Here is a 22,355-nt window from a genome sequence, read left to right on the forward strand (position 1 = left end):
GCGGCGAGCGTCGGCGTAACCAAGCGAACGAACACAGCGAAAGGTGAAGGCGAACGCGGAGCGCAGCACGAGGATGAGAGTCGCGAGGAGGCAGGCGGAGAGGGAGGGCATGGCGAAAGCGTGAGTAGAAAAGCCCAGTGCGGCGACGATGGCCACGAGATGGCGCCACAGTGGCGCGCTTCGTCTGGGTGGTCCGTCGTCTTCGTCGGCGGCGGCGGCCGTTAAAGTCCCTGCATCTACGCGCCACCACCGCTTTCTTAAGTAGCGACAACCTTTGTTGTGCGCCGCCTTTTTCCCTCACACCAAATCCGGTTCCGGTATTTCCGGTTCCGGCATTTCTGGTTTAAAAATTTCCGGTTCCGGCGTTTCCGCTTCCTGGAGTTGCGCTGCGGGAATTTCCGATTTGACTGCTGTTAGACGATGGTGAGACGCCCGCGCGTGCTTAGCAGAGCTGTGGCAGTCACCATAAGAAGAATGCAAAGGGGACAAGCTGTTGTATTCCGCTGAAGTAGTAGTTCGCCGTCACTGTTGTCCAAATGCACGAAAAACGGCAGCGATCTCCAAGCGCCCTGGCACTACATTCCACTGTATGTTGTCGCTCGTGCCACAACCCGTCGCAGGTCGACGCGAAGCAGCGAACACGAGCAGATCGCTGGTTACAGTAGGCGGTGGTTCTTGGATGGAATCGCATTCACAGTTTCAACCGCAACTCGTGCAAGTAAAGCCTCTCCAGCGGCGCGAAACTAAACAACGCTAAAAAACAAAGTGTCACTTCCACTCGGAACAGGAAGCTGCAGCTACGTAAGTTCCGCTTGACGCCGGAAGCTAAGGGGGTGAGTGGGAGAGGAGCGTGGAGGAGGAGGGCAGGTTGGCGGTACTTAACCTGGTCGGCGGAAACGTGTATGGAGGGGCTTTAGCGGCCGTGAATCGCGCCCACGCGTCACCCACGCGCTGCCTCACGCGCTGCCTCACGCGATCTCCCGATTAGCGAGGCAGTCGTGCCACACTTCGCTCCGTTTGCAACGCGCCGCACGACACAGATCGTCCGCGCCAGCCAATGTATCGCGAAAACACGTGTACAGTTGCGCTCAGAATTTAGGGAGCACCGCAATCGTCGGGGAATTTTTTTTAGCCCAGCTTCTCCAGTACATTCAGTGTCGCTTTGGGGCTTGACGTTAAGTCGATCAGCAAGAAACCAAATATAGAAGTGACATTAAATGAAATACGGGTGCACTGCGTGCCAAAACCACGGTATGATTATTACGCTCGGCATAATGAGGGACTCCCGATTAATTTTGACTGCCTGGGTTTTTTTTTTTTTTTTAACGTGCACACACTGCACGGTAAACAAGCGCGTTTGCCTTCCACCCCCCACCACAATGCGGCTGAGCGCAGCAACTCGATTCAGAAAGTTAGAAGAAGTTTTTTTTTTATGTGTCTAAACCCTGATCCTACTATAAGAAATGCCGTAAAGGGGGACACAATATTCATTTTAACCGCCTGATTGATTCTTTATTGGGTAATTAAATTACATACAGCGCACGAGTTTTTTTATGCCTTTCACTTTCGCCGAAATGCGGGCAACTGCGACGGGGATCGAACCTACGAGCTCAGAAGGGCAACGCCAAAGCCACCAGGTTACCGCGCTTGAGTTTCGAAAAAAAAAAAAAAAATCTCGCTGACTTCGTTAAAAGGTGCTAGAGTGCGATACTCCTCCGACGACCACTTTCAGCGATGGCTTCGCTGTTTTTTTTTTTCCGAGACTCGGTCCGCGCGAGTCACGTGAGCCCGACCCCTGCGCGCATGCGCCCAGTGCAGACTGGAGCGAAATCTTCGCGACAGTTATCGTCCGAGAACGCGTCCCGCAAGAATGCCCCCCCCCTCTCCCCCCCCCTCCATTTCATGGCGTACGGAAGTGTGTACCGATGAACGCTACAGTCCCGCTCCTTTGTTATCACCGAAATCGACCGAGTTGCAACTCTCGGTGATAAGTCACGCAGTGCACTGCTCTAAACCACAGATGAAATTAAATTGTGGGGTTTTACGTGCCAAAACCACTTTCTGATTATGAGGCACGCCGTAGTGGAGGACTCCGGAAATTTCGACCACCTGGGGTTCTTTAACGTGCACCTAAATCTAAGCACACGGGTGGTTTCGCATTTCGCCCCCATCGAAATGCGGCCGCCGTGGCCGGGATTCGATCCCGCGACCTCGTGCTCAGCAGCCTAACACCGTAGCCACTGAGCATAAACCACAGATGCAGCGCGATCACAAGGAAACCAGAATAAAACGGCCGTGCCGCACAACGCACCGTTCTGGTTGCGTTCGCGATGAAATTAAAAGCAGTGCTGCAGAACAAAACATCTGAGCGAATAAATTCAGCTCGATAATTAATACAGGCGATAATTTACAGCCGCTCATTAATGATGCGGCGCGCAGCGAAGTGAGAGTCACATAAATAGCAGCGGGCTTCTTACTTGCGCACATTAGTAAAAAAAAAATTATGGTCAAGAAGGCAATAGTCACTAAGAGGAAGCTTTAGCTCGGGTGCTCCTATCTAAATACATTTACAAGAAGAATTCGTTTTTCTCGGCAACTACTGCGCCAAATTTGGCGAGGGTTGTTGCATATAAAAGAAAACTTAATATGTAGTGACTGTTGGTTTCGAATTTTTGATTTAGCTCCTCACACATTTAATAAAGATTGGCGGAAACCGAAAGTTTTCAGAAAACGAAACGATCAAGTTTACAACTCTAACTCAGCAATGAAAAATGATATCACAATTATGTGAATTGCATCTAATAGTACATCTAAAGCGCACAAAATTTATATGTTACACATGAATCTCAAACTATTTAGTGATATGGAAATACAGCTTTTGCAGAACCCTTGCACACAACCGTAACGGATGCCGTTTACAGAACCGCGATATCTGTTCTTTATTCGGATCTATTTGTAAACTTGGTGGTTCTATTTTATTTCCTTTTTTGAAACTTTCGCATTTTTGGAAATCTAACGAAAATCAGGCCCTAAATCGAAATTCCGCTTTCAAAAGTCACTATAATTTAACTTTCTCTCTGAAATCCAACAAATTCCATTAAAATCATTCCAGAGGTTCTCTCAGAAAAATGTTTCTGAGTTTTACATGTATTTGAATAGGCCGCGTCGGAGTTGGGCTCGTGCTAAAGCTTCCTCTTAAAGACTTACTGAAAGAAGGCGTATGCTCTTTTCACGTAACAAGACTGGAGTTGGATCAATCACTTGAAAAAATGAAAGAACAAGCAGCCGGTTCCTTCACCACAAATCATGGCCTCCAGCAGCCTTTACGCAGATTTATGCGCATCCAAAAAAAAAAATTGCGAACTATATCCCATAAAGCGGGTGAAATAAAAAAGTGGGTGATATAACTCTAACTGCTTTATACCGAAGCATCGCGTTCACTCATCCGTTCAGTGCTATATCAAACCAGTATGAAACGAACCAAATTAGCAATATTATCGCCACGTGCTCCAAAAGGGCTACCCGCCGTGGTTGGCTCAGCACAAAGCTCTTCCTTCTTTTTCTTTTTAATCGCTGCACGTACGATGAAGAAAGAAAAAGAAACACTCAGTCTATATCGATTATGATGAGCGGCGAAGAACAAGAGCACGTCAAAATTTCCCTCGCAAGAGCTTTCACCAAGGCCCCCTTTCGTAACGTTTTCGTGGCATCTGGACGCCAAACGTTTATCTATGGACCATAAGCGGCGAGCAAAGCAACGTATAAAAAAGAACAACGGCGAAGACACGCATCCGTAGCATAGCGGGCGCACCTTGGGTTCCAGTTCCTGGTCCAGGAAGTTCCAGAAGTTGCACGCCTCGTCGTAGGCGTCCGCTATGTCGCCCGTGTAGAACCGCCTCGGCGCCTGCTGATCGTCCGGGGGGCAGCCGGGCGCCGGCCGGCTGACGCTGTAACACCACATCGCCAGAGTGAACGCTACGCTCGCGCGGCTTGTGATAACGTTCGGCAAAAGTGGGCCCGTCACGCTATCGCGAAAGGTAGCGAGAGCGCCCAATACTGCCTCGTCATCGCTGTGTGTGCGTGCGCGCGTGTGTTTCCTGCGCTTCTAAATGCGCAAGCATTTCTATGCTTCCCGATCGTCCGTCCCGTAAGACGATCGCTTTCAAGATAGCGATCTAAGGAAGGAAACGATGCTCGATTCCGCAACCCCTTAAAGTTACACGGCGAAGCGTCGTACATACGAGATAGCGCCCGCAGCAGCGAGCGAATTCGCCATCGTGCTGCCTCTCGCTCCAACGCGAGATACGCGGCGAGAACACAGAGCGCGCGAAGCTAGCTGTCCAGCACTAGCCACACTGAGCCCCCATCGCAGATCGCTTTCAAGATTGGGGCCCGTGCGCCTCTTTTCAACGCGGACTCAACGGCGAGAACGCGGAGCGCACGAGCCTGTTAGCGGTCGACGTAGAACGACAGAAAGCTGAGCTAGTTGGTAAGGATTCGTTATGCAAAAAAGAAGTGAGGCGTGCAGACAGGACACAAGAGTAGAGAAGTGGACAGTTCGCCTTGGCGCCCGGTCGGCGCTCTCTGCCGCCATCGCAGATCGCGTGCAAGATACGGCTGTCGCGGCCGCGCAAGACGCAGCCGGAGTCTCGTTGATCACGGTTCATTATCGGTCGACGCGGATGGATAAGGCGCTTAAGAGCGATAACGGCTCTTAATGATCGGGACGTCATCAGCGCAACTGGCGGCGCCACCACCTGCAGTAGTTTGCTCGCGTCATCGGTTCGCCTTGCGCCGCGCCGTCGGCAGCAGTTCGTGCCGCCGCGGCGCCGTCGTTTGTACTGGTAGGGCCAAGTTTGATAACACTGATAATGGCGTCGGGCTGCGTGGGGGATGAGCGAGTGGCACAATGCTTAGGCATACTTAAAACAACTCCCAGGGCAGTTTCTGCGTTGTTTTTATTTTGCAGCCTCATTCATATATGCTATGATCGCTTCACAAAGATTCCAATAGCTTCCGAGCATCGGGTGCCATGTTCCCTTGGCCCTAAAGCAGATCAACTACGTGCAAGCGACAGGTCATAAATACCCCTCGCAACGAGTTATCTGCACACTTCTCTTCTTTTTTTTTCTTTTTTTTTTTGCTTGTCGCGGAGCGTCTAGACGGCCAAGCAACATTTTATGAAGCGACAAGCAAGACGATAATAAATCAACGGGCCGACCTGCGATGAAAGAACACGCGTCTTTATTGATAATCGGGAAGGCTGGCTTGTTTTGTGGGAATGGGGCGTATGCAACAGTCGATGTCAAAATTTGACAGGTCGCGCGATATGAGAAGGCGCGAATTTCCTTGAAGTCCGAGACCGTAGACGGCAAAAACCGTACGTCATTGTGGCTCTTCGCACATACCGGAAAGGACTGGAAATCTGAGTACGAGAAGGATTCAGTAATTCAGTTAGGCGAGTTTGAACACGTGGTATACAATGAATTAAACCAGCGAATTAAACGCATGCAAAGAGAAAAGAAGTGCACAGGACGTTGCTGGTCGTCCTGTGCATTTATTTTCTCTGTACATGCGTTTAATTCGCCGGTTTAATTATTTGATGACCGGGCTGGATTCGTGCCGAAATTACGCAAACAATCACGGTCAACAAACTTTGGCGCTGATTGTACGTACCTACCAAGCGCAATTTCACCGCCGCTTCATTTCCTTTCTTTTTTTTCCCCTTTTCGCTGGCGATGGTACTCTATTGACAACGGAAGAATGATGGTCAGTGGTGCATTTTCTAACATTTCACCATTGTCACAAAGGGCGAATGTTGCACAATACCGGTCTCGCATACAAAACAGATTCTACGTTATAGCTGTTGCGAGAACAGACGCCAGCGAAGCGTTGCAGCAAACACGACGATATGTTGGCGAAGACCATCGGCCAAATGAAAAAAAAAAGTGTGTTTTAAACAGAACGTTTTGGGAATTGAACGCCTAATCTTTCAATCTTGAACGCACTCAAGAACTTCCCACGAAGTCGTATAAGGCGGTTGCGGCCAATGGCGGTGGCCAACCCTGAAAACCCCCGTTTTTTTTTTCGTTTTTTTTTTTTTTTTTAGTGCGACAGCTTCTCAATATTTTGGGCCATTTGAAAGCTCGAACCACGACCACGCCGTATAAATAGCTCGTGACGGCCCTGCTTTGAAAGTTTTGCGTGATCGAGCCCCGAGAATACGCATTGCTCGCACGTATTTAACTTCCCGCGCGCGAAGGCTGGCAGCCAAAAGCTTGGCCGCGTTACTCGTCGATCCAAACGCGCCGACGAGATAAGTGTTTGACATCGCGCGTACGTGTGTGCGTGCGTATGTTCTTTGCTCATTCATCTGTATTCGCTAGAAAATCAAATGTGAAAAAAAAAAAAGACGGGTGACGAAAGTTGCCACCGCGTCCAAATATCATACAATTAATCCTTCGGTAGTCAATAGTTCAATGCTGCGTTGTTATCGCTGAATTCAGACGTTATGCAGCGCGCGAAACTCGCAACGGCCCCACAAAAAGACTTTCAGGCCACGGACGACGACATCCCACATACACCTGAAGTGAGAACAATGTTAGACAGTCCCATCCTGGTAGCACACTGTTTATAAAAATCATTAAGCTCTGGCGCTGGGACCGTTTTGCTACCAAAGGAATCGGTGGTTCGTAAATGGGTTTGTCTAGTTTTCGCGCTTGTGACTTCACCTGTTCTCGTGGCTTTCTTTATTACCCTTTGTATTTATAAAATTCCGAGGAATCGTAGTTCCCTAAACAGAGCAAAGCAACAAGCCTGTGTGCGTACGCGTAATCATTGGGAATCGTAGCATACACGGTGTTTCAGTGAACACTTCCAAATTTTTTTTTTAGAAAATGCCAGTGGAGATACAACAATTCTAGTCCATGAGCTCGTCTACTCAGAGGCTGACATTATGCACAAGAATTGAAATACATGAACGACTAATTACCCAAAAATTCACTAATATAGTTTTTATTTATTTATTTATTCCGATACCTAAAAGGCCCCCGAAGGGGTCTTACATGAGGAGTGCGATACTATTTAACATAATAACTTATGTTAAATAACGTATGTTCGATGATGCGTTTAAAATGAAGAGGGTTCTCATGAAGAACAGCTGAAGCGGGAAGGTCATTCCAGTCTCTTGAGGTACGAACAAAAAAAAAATGAAGACAGAGTGGTTCGGGCTGGAGGAAGATACATGGCTTTGTTATGGTTGGTCCGGTCGGAATGGCGGTAAACTGGACAAATGTTGGAGGACCGGGGAGGTGGATGGAAGAGCTTGTGGAATAGCAAGAGGCGGGTAGCTTTCTGGCAAAGTACAAGGTTAGGTAGGTTAGGCCGGGACTTAAGTTCTGCAGTACTGCAAGTGAAAGAATAATCAGGAGAAAATAAACCACGCCGCGCGATTTTGAATTCCTTCTAACACGTTAATATGGTTAGCTTGATAAGGGTCCCATATAGCACATGCGTATTCGACTTTAAGTCTTATTAAAGTACAATATGCTAGACGTTTGGCAGGGGCGTGAGCAAGTCGGAGGTTACGGCGCAAGTAGCCAAGCATGCGGTTAGCATCGTGAGTTCTCTTGTTAATGTGTGTGAACCATGACATATCTGATAGACTGATACCGAGGTATTTGTAAGGGCTAACTGAGGAAATAATGGAACATCATTGATTAAATATTTACGGACGGGATAGGAAGGCCTGCGGTGGAAAGATAAAAGGAATGACTTGTCAGTATTCGAGCTCATTAGCCATTTTTTTATGGCACATATTTTAATTTACAAATTCTAGCGGGTGAGTCTGCGAGGCATATCCACTTGAAAAGAATTGAGTTGATGACAACATTGACGAGCTATTCGCCGTCAAACTGGCGGTAAAAATGCACTGTCGTTCCACTTACTTTTTTAACAAAACGTCTTTTTATGCATTGAAGCACAAAAGTAACTGGAACGCCAACGCATTTCACAGCAATGTTCGGGAATTAATATACCGAGATGGTGTCATCCTGAGAATTCGTTCCAAGTGGATCCGTCTTTCGAACTCCCCGACTAAAATTTGTGCAATAAGTGCCATGACGTAATGTACTAAAATCATTAGTGAATTTTTAGTAATTAGTTGATTATACATTTCAGTTTTTTGTGCATGTAATGGCCGCCTCTCTGAGTAGACTAGCTCATGGATTAGAATTGTGCTATCTGCCACAGACAATCTTTTTTAAATTGAAAGTGTTCGCTGAAACACCCAGTATATAACGAAATACTTTGCTGAAAGTCATCAATTTGGAAACTGACAAAGCCGCCTGAAGACAGAAGGGTTAAATTTAGGCAAACCCATGCGCTACACATCATTACGGGGCATAGTAGGTGTAAATGACAGGTAATGATTGAGGACAATTTCAAACGGTATCGTCCTTTGAAACGGGGTGGTGGCAAATAGTCTCCTAGCCAGCTTGATTTAACCAATTTTTCTTACACCTATTGCAGTCTATGGCATTTTACATATCTATACAGAAGCTTGCAAAGTTACCTATGCCTGTTGCGGCCTCTGCTCCTTCTGTTCCCTGCGTTCTTTTTTTTTTCTGTTTTCACCAATACTCTAAGCCTACATTGGTTGTATTAATAAAGGGAAAATTAGACATCCGCCCGTTCGTAGCAGTTGCTCGAAAAAAACCCATACGGGTTCCTCGAAAGAAAAGCCTCGCAGTTGAAGAAAACTTCAACTGCGAGGCTTTTCTTTCGAGGAACGCGTATGCGTTTTTTTTTTCTAGCAATTGCTACGAACAGGTGGATGTCTAATTTTCCCTTTATTAATTACCTCTCTCCACATTGCGGGTTTCCGCAGAACTATTTCGTCACATTGGTTATATGTTTCATTCGCTTGGGTTACGTCGGCATTACTTCTAAATGAAATTAAATATTAGTATGTCGGCCCGCTTCACGCAAATACTGCAAAAGCAGCTGATAAAATGCCTTGTCCCTGAGCCATTTTCTATAGCCTTCAAGACGGTGACTTTTCAACTTCACATTTTTAAGTACACTCTTGGGGACTTTCTTTGTCCCCAGGAGCGTCCAAAGCTGCTTATCTCTTGGTTTTCTCTACCGTTGACTAGCAGCTGCTCTGACAGCGGCATCTTGTGACGATCTGTTCAGTTACAACGCGCTGAAAACATTTCGTTGCATCAGTGTTCTCGCCGAAGCCACTATATTTTATTACGTTGCTGCTCGCGCCTTTACGAGAGCCGCTAAGTAGAACGTATAGAAGCGAAGCCAAGGAATTACGCCTCACTGGATTCGCCTGAACGTCGCTGTCACTCGACCCGTCCGATCAACCGCGCGGACAGCCACAACTGTGAACACTGCCAAGTGCCTCAGACTCTGCGATGGTGCGGCGTGCCTTTTGCAGCTGCGCTGGCCACGTGCCACCGAAGGAGACGATGGCCTCCACACTTGAAGGCAGCGGGAGGCAACCATTGGATTGGATAAACTTTATTAAAGGTCCTGCAGAACGTAACCATTGTCGGCACTTAATTATATTTATTGGCCTCAGACTGACCACACAGTAGCAACAACCGCTACAAGGGCGCTATCATTTACTACTTGCAGGGCATCGGGCTAGGGCGGTGACTTTAAGGAGACCAGTGTGTTACGTGGTTATTGTAATAAGGCATCCCTTCTTTCCGAACGCGTCATCAACTTTCATCACTCTTTTTTGTCCCCTTTGCCCCTTTGCCTTTTCTCTCCTGTACAGAGTCGCAGAAGAGGGACGCACTAGCTCAGGCCGATCTCTCTGCCTTTCCTCCAACAAGTTCTCCCCCTCCTTTTCCTTTGCCATCGAAATAAACTACGTCGATTGTGGCTTATCTCGCCGTTACAACATGGCGCCACCAACGCTGTCACGCGCTTCTGCGTCCGGTAAGCCGTCAATGGAATGATCTAGCTCGTACGCGTGCGTGGTACCCTTTGCGGAATACCGGGTAACGGGAGACGTCGCCATCGGAATGCGATGGCCGATGTCCCCAATCGAACCTGCGACCTACTCGTACGCTCAGTAGAAGAGCGATATGTCCACTGAGTCACTGCTGGGGACAGGAGATTCGAGAGCATACTTGGGTAGTTGATATTCTAGTTTAGACTGAGAGGTACAGGAGTGGAGTTGGAGAGGCCGCGTGATGCGCAGAGCAGATCAGTGATAGCCTATTGCAGTAACAGAAGGAGTATGCAAGTATGAACGGGACAGACGGCACTTCACAAGACGCGAGCGACACTTTCGCGCTGGCAATGCGCGTCATTTACTAGCAACTGGCTTGACGTTATACGATAAACCCTCGTTATAACCATATCGGTTCCTTCGAAACACCGTTTTATTCGAAGTTTTTTGTGCTCCTGCCTGCAATGCATGCATTTCATATCGGATCACTAGAGCAGTAAGAAGCTAGAAATTCGCGCCGGGCCACTCGATGCAACCCACGTGATTACCCACTGCTTTTCAACGTACCAACTTGGAGAGGCCAATAACGCGACGAAGGACACTTTGCCCAGTGGCAGCAGCTCTTTGAGAATAACTGTAATCTTCAACGATGGTCGAGAAACGAGACAACTCTTCACGGGAGCCTGCAAAATTTCACCGCCAACATGTTGCCACCATCAAGTGCTTCTCAATCAACGTTCTACGGGCTACCACGCGGTTGGGGTTCGCCTCCCGTGTTACCATGTTTTCTTTTTGAAGTATCTCCGCTTTCAACGAAATGCCACTGATAACTAATTCCGCTTTTTAAGAGGACGCAGCCCGAACGGCGAGATGTCATATGCAAGTGATCATGGAAGGCTGGAAGCGACAAGAAAATGAATGAATGGGTTTCTATATCCGGGGGGAGAGGAGTCGATTTACGATCCAGAGAAAAAAAGCACCTCAAAATTTGATTCCGAAAATTAGGCGTTGTTGTAAACACCGAAAATATTCTCTCGTTTTGGGCAGATCTACATTGTGCTTTTTTTTTTTCGCAGGAACGTTTGCATGGCCGTCTGCAAGCTCCTTTGTGACGCAAGAAGAGGTACCTGGTTAACTTACTGATCTCTATTTAATATTTCACAAAATTCCTATTTTAGATTGATTAAAACTTATTACCTTCAAATTTGCTATCCTTTCATGAAGCACACGCTTTCCTCTAAAGAAAAGAAATGTCTCTAACGTTAGTTTGTCCACTTTAATTTCCTCGTACAATTTCAACCGTACAGTGACATAGTTTCTCCATCGAGTTTTCTCTCCCGCCGCCCGTTTAACCGCCGCCTTTTTGGCCAATCCCCCGTATTGGGTACGTCATACACTCTAGGAAACAAGCAATAAGTGCAGATATATTATTCCGCGGTGACCGAACAGACAGAGACAGACGGCAGCGAGGCGAGTCGCGGTGACCATTGGTGACCGGGAAAACTGGATTGGTGAACGGCGGCGATCGTAACCAAGGACGCCTTCGCACCGAGCGAGATCAGAGTCCACTTTCCGCGCGACGTGGGGAATCCGCTCCCGAAGAATGACTCGGGAATGCATTCTGAAGAAAACGTTACGATTAAGTTTATTTTGGCTGCTTATTTGTGTTACGTCTTTAGTGCTCGTTAATGTACGGGTTGTTGTGCTCTCTTTGTCCATTTAAATAACCTTTAATATGCAACGTTCGTACGCCTGTCATGTCTCCTTTTATTTCCTACCTCAGCAGGGCCCCAGATTCATAGAAAGCTTTAGCTTGGGTGCTCCTATCTAAATACATGTAAAAAGAGAATTCGTTTTTCTCGGCAACCACTGCACCAAGTTTGACGAGGTTTGTTGCATTTAAAAGAAAAACTTAAAATCTAGTGACTGTTGGTATCAAGTTTTTTACTTAGGTGGTAAAGCTTTTATTAAAAATTCGAAAAAATCAAAAATTTTCAAGAACCTAAACTATCAAGTTTACAGCTCTAACTCAGCGAGAAAAAATGATATCACAATGCTGTGAATTGAATCTGACAGTACACCTAAAGCGGAGAAAGTTTATATGGTACACATGAATCTCAAAAAAATTTGTAATATGGAAATACAGCTTTTTCAGAACCCTTGTAAACAACCTAACAAACTCACGTAAGATCTAAAATGACATATCAAATTTGTCCGCTTTCAATGATCTAATGGATGCCGTTTACGGAACCACTATGTCTGTTCTTGATGTAGAGCTATGAATTTTTAAACTTCGTGCTTGTATATCTTTTCAAATTTACTCACTTTTGAAAATTCTTGCAACAAGATTCATGCCCTAAATCGAAATTCGATTGCCAACAGTCACTAGAATTTATCTTTCTCTCTCAAATGCACCAAACTTAATTAAAATGGGTCCAGGGGTTATCTCAGAAAAAACGTTTTTGCGTTTTACCTGTACTTGAAGAGGCCGCGTCGGATTTGGGCCCGAGCTAAAGCTTCCTCTTAGCCACGGGGGTTCAGATTCGCGTGCAAGTCGTTAAGCGCTTGGAAGGCGCCTTCTCGAAAGGGTCACCTCAACACGGGAGAGATAACAGGGTCGCACCTGGAAGACGTAGACTGGCCCGCGTCCTGCAAGAGAGTCGAGTGGGACTGCGGCGCGAAGGCGTCGGAGCCGTTGTCGTCCACCGGGGCCATCGTCGGAGCCGAGTTCTGAGAGCGACCGTAGCCGAAGGTGCCCTCCGGCGGAGGCTCGTAAGGCTCCGGCCACGTGTCGGCGCCTGGAGGCTGGACCGCCTGGTGGGTCGCACCGCTCTCGCCATCGACAGAAGGCTGCGCCGCGCCTGTGACGTCTGGCACTTCCATCTCTCGCTGTTACCCGAGTCTGAAACGGTTGGGGACACGAAGGGAAAAAGATCATATTATTACTACTACATGCAATGCATACATGCATTATTTGTTTACTTGTTATAGCCATTGGCATTCTTTGCTTACTTCAGGCGTTTTGAGCCTGGCTGCCTATCTATCTATCTATCTATCTATCTATCTATCTATCTATCTATCTATCTATCTATCTATCTATCTATCTATCTATCTATCTATCTATCTATCTATCTATCTATCTATCTATCTATCTATCTATCTATCTATCTATCTATCTATCTATCTATCTATCTATCTATCTATCTATCTATCTATCTATCTATCTATCTATCTATCTATCTATCTATCTATCTATCCATCCATCCATCCATCCATCCATCCATCCATCCGTCCGTCTAGCCACAAAGCCTCTTTACCAACGCAGTGGCTCAAGTTGTCTACCAGCTTGGGCCACTAGGTGAGACAGGCGGATGTCATGCCGTCGTGGTCGTTTGATCGTAGTCATTGCAGATTCGTCATCTGACTATCATCGTGCCGTCATCGTCACATTCCCTATGCCGACCCACTGGCCCAAGTTGTCTAATAGATTGCGCCACTATGTGCGAGCTCGTAGTCGTGATCCAGTCGTAGTCGTTGCAACGTCGTCGTTCCAGCATTGTCATCGGACTCTCGTCGCGTCCCTGTCGTCACACCGTCGTCGTCATACCACCTCTGCCGTTCCACCCACGTCATTCCTACTTCATCATTCCATCGTCCTCACTGCTTCGGCATCATACATTCGTCGTCATGCCGCCGTGCTCGTGGGCGAACTTGGCAAAGCGAGTGCCACATCAAAGTGGGACGATACCGGAGTACGTCGCACAAAGCTCAAACAAAGGAAGTATCAGAACGACCTCGCTAAATAAACGTTGTTAAATTAGAGGTGGTAAATAAACGTGATTTCAGAAATACGGTCTCGCTACATTGCTGGAATGGTAATCCCATTACCATCGACAGTCATCGTGAGAAAGGGTCTTCCGTAATGTTCATTTACTAAGTAATTTATTTATTTAGTAATTAATTTAGTAATTAATTAATTAATTAAGCAATCAATTTTTTATTTATTTATTTATTTAGTTGGCTCCAGCTTGCGTGAATTGTTCTGTAATTTTTTTTACAATGTTTACAAGGGTCTAGCGAAACTCATACTGACAAATTAGTGGTGTATTTTAGAGCAGTACATCAAATTTGCCCCGTTTAAGTGCCTCAACAGGTGTATTTTACAGAGTTGTGATATTGTAAAGTTGTAAACTTGGTTTTTCAGCTTTCTTAAGTTTTACAATTTTCAGTGATACTTGAAAAAAAAAAAGAATGGCGGTCTAAGTAAAAAAAAATCGGCGGCCATTACGCTCTGTGAAGGTGGATGACCAGCGACGCTGTATCAATGGCATCCGTGTATAGATGGACAAATGCGCGAGCAGTGGTACGAGCGCATTCGCACCGCGGGGCGCCAACGAGCTAGTTCGCGGACGACATTATTACAGCTGCTTCGCTGTAATAATGTCGCTATGCGCACGAGAACATTCCCTCTATTTGGTGTGCTGCTATTTATCTATACAGATTGAGCATCTCTAAGTTTCCGAGAATTTTAGAGAGCAGCTCTTAGGCGCCCCTTCCAGCGGCAAGCGTCGGCGTTGTCCCTCGTACCCGAGCGAACGAGCACAGCTACGGGTGAAAGCGAACGCGGAGCGCAGCGGGAGGAGAAATACGGCGACATCGAAGAGAGCGCGAGGAGGAAAGCGGAGGAGGAGGGTGCAGCGGGACCAGGAGGAGGAAAGCGGGAGAGGAGGGTGTGGCGAAAGCATGAGAAGAAACGCACAGTGCCCCGCAAGACGGGCTTTGCGGCGACGATGTCTATGAGATGGCGCCAGAGTAGCGCGCCTTCGTCTGTATGCAAACAAAGCGCAGCATGAGTGGAGGTCTGTCTGCTGCGGCTGCTCTGAATCGCGCCCACGGTCACTGCGCTTCTATGATGGACCGCAGCAACGCTTGAGAACCCTAACGCTTTAGTCAACTGAGAGGTGGCACTGTGGTCGTTACGTGTAGTCACGTGCCGCTTGCTTTACAGACGGGTAGCTTTGTTTTCGCCCAACGACGTGATAGTATTGTCGGTGTTCGTTGACGATAATACATCATGTACATCTATGTGGAGTACGAACATTCCCTCAAGACCATCGCAGTCGAACATACGCGTGTTCGCTGTTCTCCTACAAGGGTCTTATGGTCCGGAGGACACGAATGACGTCAATCGGGCCAGGACTTACTACGTTCCATCGCGCCAGAACGACATAATCTACGAAGCAGTCAAAATCATCCACATGACCGGTAAGTCGACGGATATGCCTTGTGGCGTAGATTCTTCTCTTACAATCTGTTAAGCGAACTTTAGCTACAGCGCTCGGCGTCTCAACCGCAGCGATAGCAGTAGCAGCTGAAAGAGCAGACAGCTCGTAGAGGCTCAACTGGACGGCTGGTATCAGGTTGCGGGTGATCTTTTTTTTTAAGGAACGACGTGATGCATTCAAAAGCTGAATGAGAAGGGTGGTCGTTTCCGTACGTGCTACGTACGTTACGTAAAAAAAAAAAGGTCAGCGTTGTTTACAAACGGTTCTGCGTCCGAGCGGTCGGCGCTGGCAGCACGTTATCATGTCGGTGCAAAAAGCGGAAACAAAAAAAAGACAATGGAGATTTGCAAGAATGAGAAGAAAGAAACTAAAAGGAAAAAGCTGCCCGATAACACGAAGGGAAGTGCCTTGCTATTTGAGGCTCGAGCTGGTTGCTTAAGGCCAAGACCATATCGGAGCAAATATTCGAAATTAGATGCGGCATGTGTATGCTGCAGCAAAAATATGGAGACCAGTGAAAACATCCTAATGGAATGCGAAGGAATTCACCCAGTGAGACCAGTACGCAACGTACACCTTCCAGAAGCGCTTGAATTTAAAGTGGACGGAAGCATCAGCCGGTCAGCAGTCTAGTTAAGCAAGAGACGTTTAGAGTATTGGTGGGGGAAAAAGCAGTGAAGACATTGATACGACCGGGTCTCTTACATGGATAGTAAGTAGTACAACTTAAGAGCACAATAAGCCTCTTTATATGGCTTTCATAGATTACAAAAAAAAAACATTTGATTCAGTAGAGATACCAGCACTCGTAGAGGCACTACGTAATCAAGAAGTACAAACCGCTTACGTAGATACCTTGGAAAATATCTGCAGAGATTCCACAACCACCTTAATTCTACACAAGAAAAGTAGGAAGATACATATAATGAAAGGAGTCAGGCAAGGAGACACAATCTCTCCAATGCTCTTCACTGCGTGCTTCGAAGAAATGCTCAAAATATTAAACTGGGAAGGTTTGAGAGTAAGGATCGACGGCGAATACATCAGCAACCTTCGGTTTGCCGAGGACACTGTTCTATTCAGCAACACTGCAGACGAGTTGCAACAAATGATTGAGGACCTCAACAGAGAGAGTGTAAGAGTAGGGCTGAAGATTAATATGCAGAAGACGAAGATAATGATGAATAACCGGGCAAGGGAACAAGAATTCAGGGTCGCCAGTCAGCCTCTAGAGTCTGTGAAGGAGTACGTTTACCTAGGTCAACTAATCACAGGGAACCCTGACCATGAGAAGGAAATTCACAGAAGAATAAAGATGGATTGGTCTGCGTACGGCAAACATCGTGAGCTCCTGACTGGAAGCTTATCGTTATCATTGAAAAGGAAGGTGTACAATCAGTCCATTTTACCTGTGCTGACATACGGGGCAGAGACTTGCGAGACTGACAAAGAAACTTGAGAACAAACTAAGGACTGCGCAAAGAGCGATGGAACTAAGAATGCATGGCATAACTTTAGGAGCCAGAATGCGAACGGTTTGGATCAGACATAAAACGGGTATGGACGACATCCGAATTGACATGAAGAGAAAAAAGAAATGGTGCACGGCAGGTCATGTGATGCGTCGATTAGATAACCGTTGGACCATTAGGGTTACAGAATGGGCACTAAGAGAAGGGAAGCGCAGTGAAGGACGACAGAAGAGTAGGTGGTGCGACGAAATTAGGAAATTTGCGGATTCTAGTTGGAATCGGCTGGCGCAGGACAAGGGTAACTGGAGATCGCGAAGAGAGGCCTCCGTCCTGACAGTGGGCATAAAATAGGATTATTATCATCATCATCATCATTATTATTATTATTATGACAGAAGTTTTGAGGAAGAGAAAAACGATTAAAGAGATGCGTATAAAAATGCTAGAACGAAAGGCATGTATAGCATACATGACTAACTCAAGCAAGCTATAGGTGATTATCTGTCACGTCCCTGTTTCAAAGGGGATGCCAATAAATCATCATCATGGAGTGGAGAAAGAGCTTCTAGTCGAGGATCGTTGGAGAATGCGGGGGTAACAGTGTCCGTCTGAGTTACGTGTGACAGCGAGGTCAACATTGTTTACAAACTGAACCAGTACAACTCAACCAAACTCAGCCACTTCGTGACTCGGTTTGGCACGCTCTACAAATGCGGCTGTTCGCACTTGCGCCAACGCTGGCGCGGTCATCGCGTCGTACAGATATACGTTTCTGGTTGAGCCGCACAACGTCGTACAAACAGAAAAAGGTTGAGGTCTGATGTCTTGAGGGAGCTGGTTCTTAATTTAGGCTGTCAAATAAAAGAATTATGGAAATTTGAAAATCGAAAAGAAGCTAAAGTGCTCAAGTTTTCAGCTCTGTAACTTATTAATAATTAACGATGTCACAAATATATAAACTACGCTAATTAAGAGATCTAAAGCGGACAAAATTGATGCACTACACACCGCTCTGAAATATACCAATAGTTCTTTTTTTAGTAGAACCCCTGCGAAACCCTCGTAAACACTAACAAATTCACAAATGATGTAGACTTGCATATCACATTCCCCCCACCCCCCTTTATATTGTCTAAGGAATGTAGCTTACAGAATTGCGGTACCTGCTATTGGTGCAGAGTTGTGGGTTTTTAAACTCCGTGCTTCTTTCGTTTTTCTTAGACATCAATATATAGGAATTTTTAAAAACAATTTCAAGCCCTATGTCAAAACTCTGCTTCCAGAGTCACTAGAGTTCTACTTTCTCTCTCAAATGCAACACATTTCATTCATATCGGTCAAGCGCTTGTATAATAAAAACACGTCTGCGTTTTACGTGCATTTGAATAGGGGCAATTGGTGTTGGTTCCGAGCTAAAGCTTCCTCCTAAAGGAGACAACCTGCGAAATTTTAAGCGAATAAAATAAATTGAGGAGCCAGTCCACTCTGTGCAAGTGGATGACCAGCTAACCTGCAGCACACCACACATCGTTACCCAAGGATACATGTATTTATTTTTCATCATTTGGTAATGGTATAGTGACGATAGCTTTGCGATTACTGTGATATGCACTGATTCGTTCGATTACGACCTTAGAGAGATCCTTGGCCAAAGTTAAACCTATACACGACCGTTGTTGAGTAGTTGAGTGACTTGGATTGGTGTGGCACTTCAACCTCAAAATCCTCTGGCCCAAACTGAGGGAACTATTGTTTTTTTTTTGTCTGGTTTTGAAATGTCCAGATTTAGGTCTGCAACGATGATCACAGGGGTAGTGTCACCGCGGCTAAGCCGCGCAAAGAACGTGGTCACGAACTTCTCGATATCACACTTGGGTATGCCTGGAGATATATACACAGTGGATATCACAATTCCGTCTTTCATTTGTGCGCCACAGACAACCCCAAAGCGGTGGCCCCGTCCTCTTGCGAGTCGAGGGTGTATGGTTGTACATACATTTTCTCCTCTGCATATATGGCAATGCCTCCTGTTCGTGAGTCCATGTCCAGTATATACATTCCAGTATATCTATCGACTTGAAACAATGCCTCTTCTCTTCTTCTTCTTCATTATTATTATTATTATTATTATTATTATTATTATTATTATTATTATTATTATTATTATTATTATTATTATTATTATTATGGGCGTAGTGCTTGAAGCCTGCTTCACCTCCCCTGCGGGTCGGCCCGGCATTGCACGATCTCCGGGACTGGCCCACAGTCATGTTTATTGAATCACAAACACGAAAAATACATGGAACCCCAGCCCCATTTGCAGCTTCGCTGTAAATCGAAAATGCCGCCGAGGCGTCTCGCTTGTGCGCCGCAACAGCAGTGGTGACCGTGACAGCAACACGTGACCGTGACGAACTAATTCCACCGCGCAATCAGTTCAACGGCGTGTCTGGCCCGTAAATATGACGCGGCAATTTCCCCCGAGGTGGCCCGTCGTATTTGTGCCACCTGTTAAGGTGTTTGCGCGATGCGGCAAATTCAGAACGCGTGCCGCAGTTTTTCGACAGCTCGGCTTTCGCAGAGTCATCGCACAACGGCAATTGGTGTCGCGCGAGGCATACGAGAGGTTCGACGCAACATAACTGAAATTCACAGGAGCGCCACATCAAGATAAAGACGCCCGGTTAGGCACAAAGCGTGTTATAGAGAAAGGAATATGGTGTTATGTGCTTCCCCAACGTATACCTTAAAAGAGCACCAGCAGCACTGTCGAGGCTTGCAAGCGGGAGGCAGTGTCGACGTTCTTCAAACTTTGCGGGCTACTTTTTAAACATGGTGCTACGCAATGTATAACGCACCTCAAATAATTGAAACTGATAGTCCAGTATCGATGTTATGGCCGTAATGCTATTAGAAATCAAGTTAACAGTAAACGATTAACAAGAGCGCAACAAACACTGGACGCTTCGTCGGGCGTCTGCGAGCAGCGTGGCATGGTTTCACTCGCCTCGAAAGCTTCATTTTCCTTCAATACGTGCTGCGCATTAGCTGGGACACCCTGTATGGAAACAGTATCAGAAGTTCGCAGTTGCGCATTAACTTCGTGGCACTGTGACAGCAGCATAATCCCTTGCCCTCCCCCCTCCCCCCTCCCTTTCGCTTGATTTTGCCCGAACAATGTTTCGTCCACTCATTTCTATTCAGTTTCAACTGCGTCAGCGATCGATCTTTCGGGATTTTCCATAGCGAGAATAGCAGAAGAAAAAAGGTTATAAGAGGATGCTTATATCGGAGAAAACGCGATATTTCGAGCGAGCGGTTTCGCTTACTTCGCGTGACGTCATGCGACTGCCATGCGCGGATCCTGCTCACGCTGTATGAGTGTACAATAGACGCAACAACGCCATGTTTTGTAGGCTCTGCGGGGAGTCATTAGAAGGTGGAGGTACGGCTTCTTAAATTTAGCAAACCGCAATAACTCGGGAAAGCCCAATTAGATACCACACAAAATTAAAGTGAGGATCTAGGTGACTGCAATGCTTGCTGGATGGCGGCACAACACACAAGACAAAAACACGAGAAAATTTCGGGTGTGAACGCTTGTTCTATAGGACTCTCGAAACGTCCGAAGAGTTATGCGCCATAAACTGAAAATGCTGTCGTGCATGACCGTGGGTCAAGCACGACCCCTAGAAGGTTAAGGAGCAGCGAAATTTCAGCACCGTCACTCTCGTTGTATCCTTTCCTCCCCTCAAAGTTAAAGTCGGCAGTGTAGGGAACAATTATGTGTTCACTTCCAATTAACTGTCAGAATTTTCGTTCATACGAAACTCTACGAAACTGCCGTTGAAAGCACGAGAATTCCAACAGCCTCATCATACCTAGAGACGCCCGGTATAGAGCTACTGTTTATCGTGTAGCCGAAATAATAATAATAATATTTGGGGTTTTACGTGCCAAAACCACTTTCTGATTATGAGGCACGCCGTAGTGGAGGACTCCGGAAATTTGGACCACCTGGGGTTCTTTAACGTGCACCTAAATCTAAGCACACGGGTGTTTTCGCATTTCGCCCCCATCGAAATGCGGCCGCCGTGGCCGGGATTCGATCCCGCGACCTCGTGCTCAGCGTGTAGCCGAAACGAATGTACGCGTCATACAGGCTAAAATTATGGGGCACAAGAACGGCTAGCACACGTCGTTATTGAGATGTTTGCGATGTTATATATTCTGATAGTCGTATATTGTAGATTGTAGATAATTAACCATCTTCTTTGTACCAATTCGCTTAGTCCGTTTACACCCGACGTTGCATAACGCGCGCTCCGCCTTCTTTGTACACCTTTATTTTAAACAAATTTCAAATATTAGCCAACGCGGAGAACGTACCTGGAGGCGGGCTTCAATGGAGCAAACAATGACACTGGAGTTGAAGCCAGAACTTGAAAAGCGTCAAGTTGTCAATACATTTGATCGAACACCTACAGAAAGCTATAACAAAGCTCTCGGCGAGTTGTATGGCGATCAAAGACAAAAAACAAGTACTGATAATCCACGCACAAAGCGTGCAGTTATGTAAGTGCTTTAGCATACATTTTGTTAACAAACAAAACCACAAAGACATAACGGGCTCCACGCAGAGAAGCCACTGGAAAGGGCCACATCAACAGAGCTTGAAGAATAATTGCTTACGCATTTGTTCCGAGCTAAGATGAAACAAAGTTAGTAGTGGCGGGAAAACAACGAACCGAAAGGAAAAACGGTAAAGGCGTGTCCCGAACAGTTCAGACCGTGAGAACTAATACGTGTAATCGCTTAAGACATCGTTGGCCATCTAATCAACGATGCCTGCTGGCCTAAATCGCACAAGTAGACCTAAGTTTTGAACATGCAGGCCAGTAAATACAGTAACTCCCACAAGCGAGACAGTCGCACGAGCCAACGAATCACCTCACGTCGAACTAATGCCGAGTAACTCGGCAAGCACGCCATGAACGACGAAATCAACAAAACTGGTGCTCGAGAGCGGGAGTTAAATATCACTTACCACGCCTTGCGTAACAATGGGCCCAGGCAAAATTTCGCCGTCCACTTGGCCACAAGCCACGCTGACAAGAACCGCTTCACAGCCGTAGCAATGTGGACCGGACGAAGGCCGTTCGTAGCTGTTAAGACAGACGAACGTGGGCGTACGCTCACAAAATCACGACTGACGCGAGGATTCACGGGTTCCTGGCGCGCAACCAGCGGCGAGCAACTACCCTTGCCCCTTACATCACGCGCTCGACAGGCTAGAAGCGATAAGCTTTCGATCGCACGTTTCGATATCAAGATGACTTAGCGATATCGCAAGCCGGCTCGGCGCCGCAGACGATTTCGGTAGGGCGCGGCTCGGCACCGTCTGCACCATTGTCTCCACCGCGAGAGTCGTCTGCTGTAGGTTAGCCGAAAAAACTCTTGGGACTTACTGAGCATATTAACGCTATTAAACGGGATAAAACTGCTACAATCTATCCTTTAGCTAACGCCTTGCCGTTGTTGTCACTATGCCGGAGTAAAAATAATGGTGTTCATAGTATGGGGCTTTCTGCGGTAAAGAATTCGCCTCAGTGTTCTGCTTCACAG

General features: G+C 46.6%; 1 protein-coding gene across 2 annotated transcripts in view; it reads right to left on the reverse strand.

The window, feature by feature from the left end:
- LOC142587804 (uncharacterized) overlaps positions 1–21,976 on the reverse strand; it is a 72,710-nt gene extending 50,734 nt beyond the window's left edge. For both annotated transcript variants that reach the window (XM_075699075.1, XM_075699074.1), the window contains exons 1-3: positions 21,778–21,976; positions 12,597–12,875; positions 3,812–3,947 (exon numbers count right to left, since the gene is read on the reverse strand). In XM_075699075.1, coding sequence (XP_075555190.1) covers positions 3,812–3,947; positions 12,597–12,856 — 396 coding nt within the window. In that variant the 5' untranslated portion in view covers positions 12,857–12,875; positions 21,778–21,976. The remainder of the gene's footprint in view (positions 1–3,811; positions 3,948–12,596; positions 12,876–21,777) is intronic.
- Between the last annotated feature and the right edge of the window lie 379 nt (positions 21,977–22,355).

Source organism: Dermacentor variabilis, chromosome 7, assembly GCF_050947875.1.
Source record: "Dermacentor variabilis isolate Ectoservices chromosome 7, ASM5094787v1, whole genome shotgun sequence".
NCBI lineage: Eukaryota > Metazoa > Arthropoda > Arachnida > Ixodida > Ixodidae > Dermacentor > Dermacentor variabilis.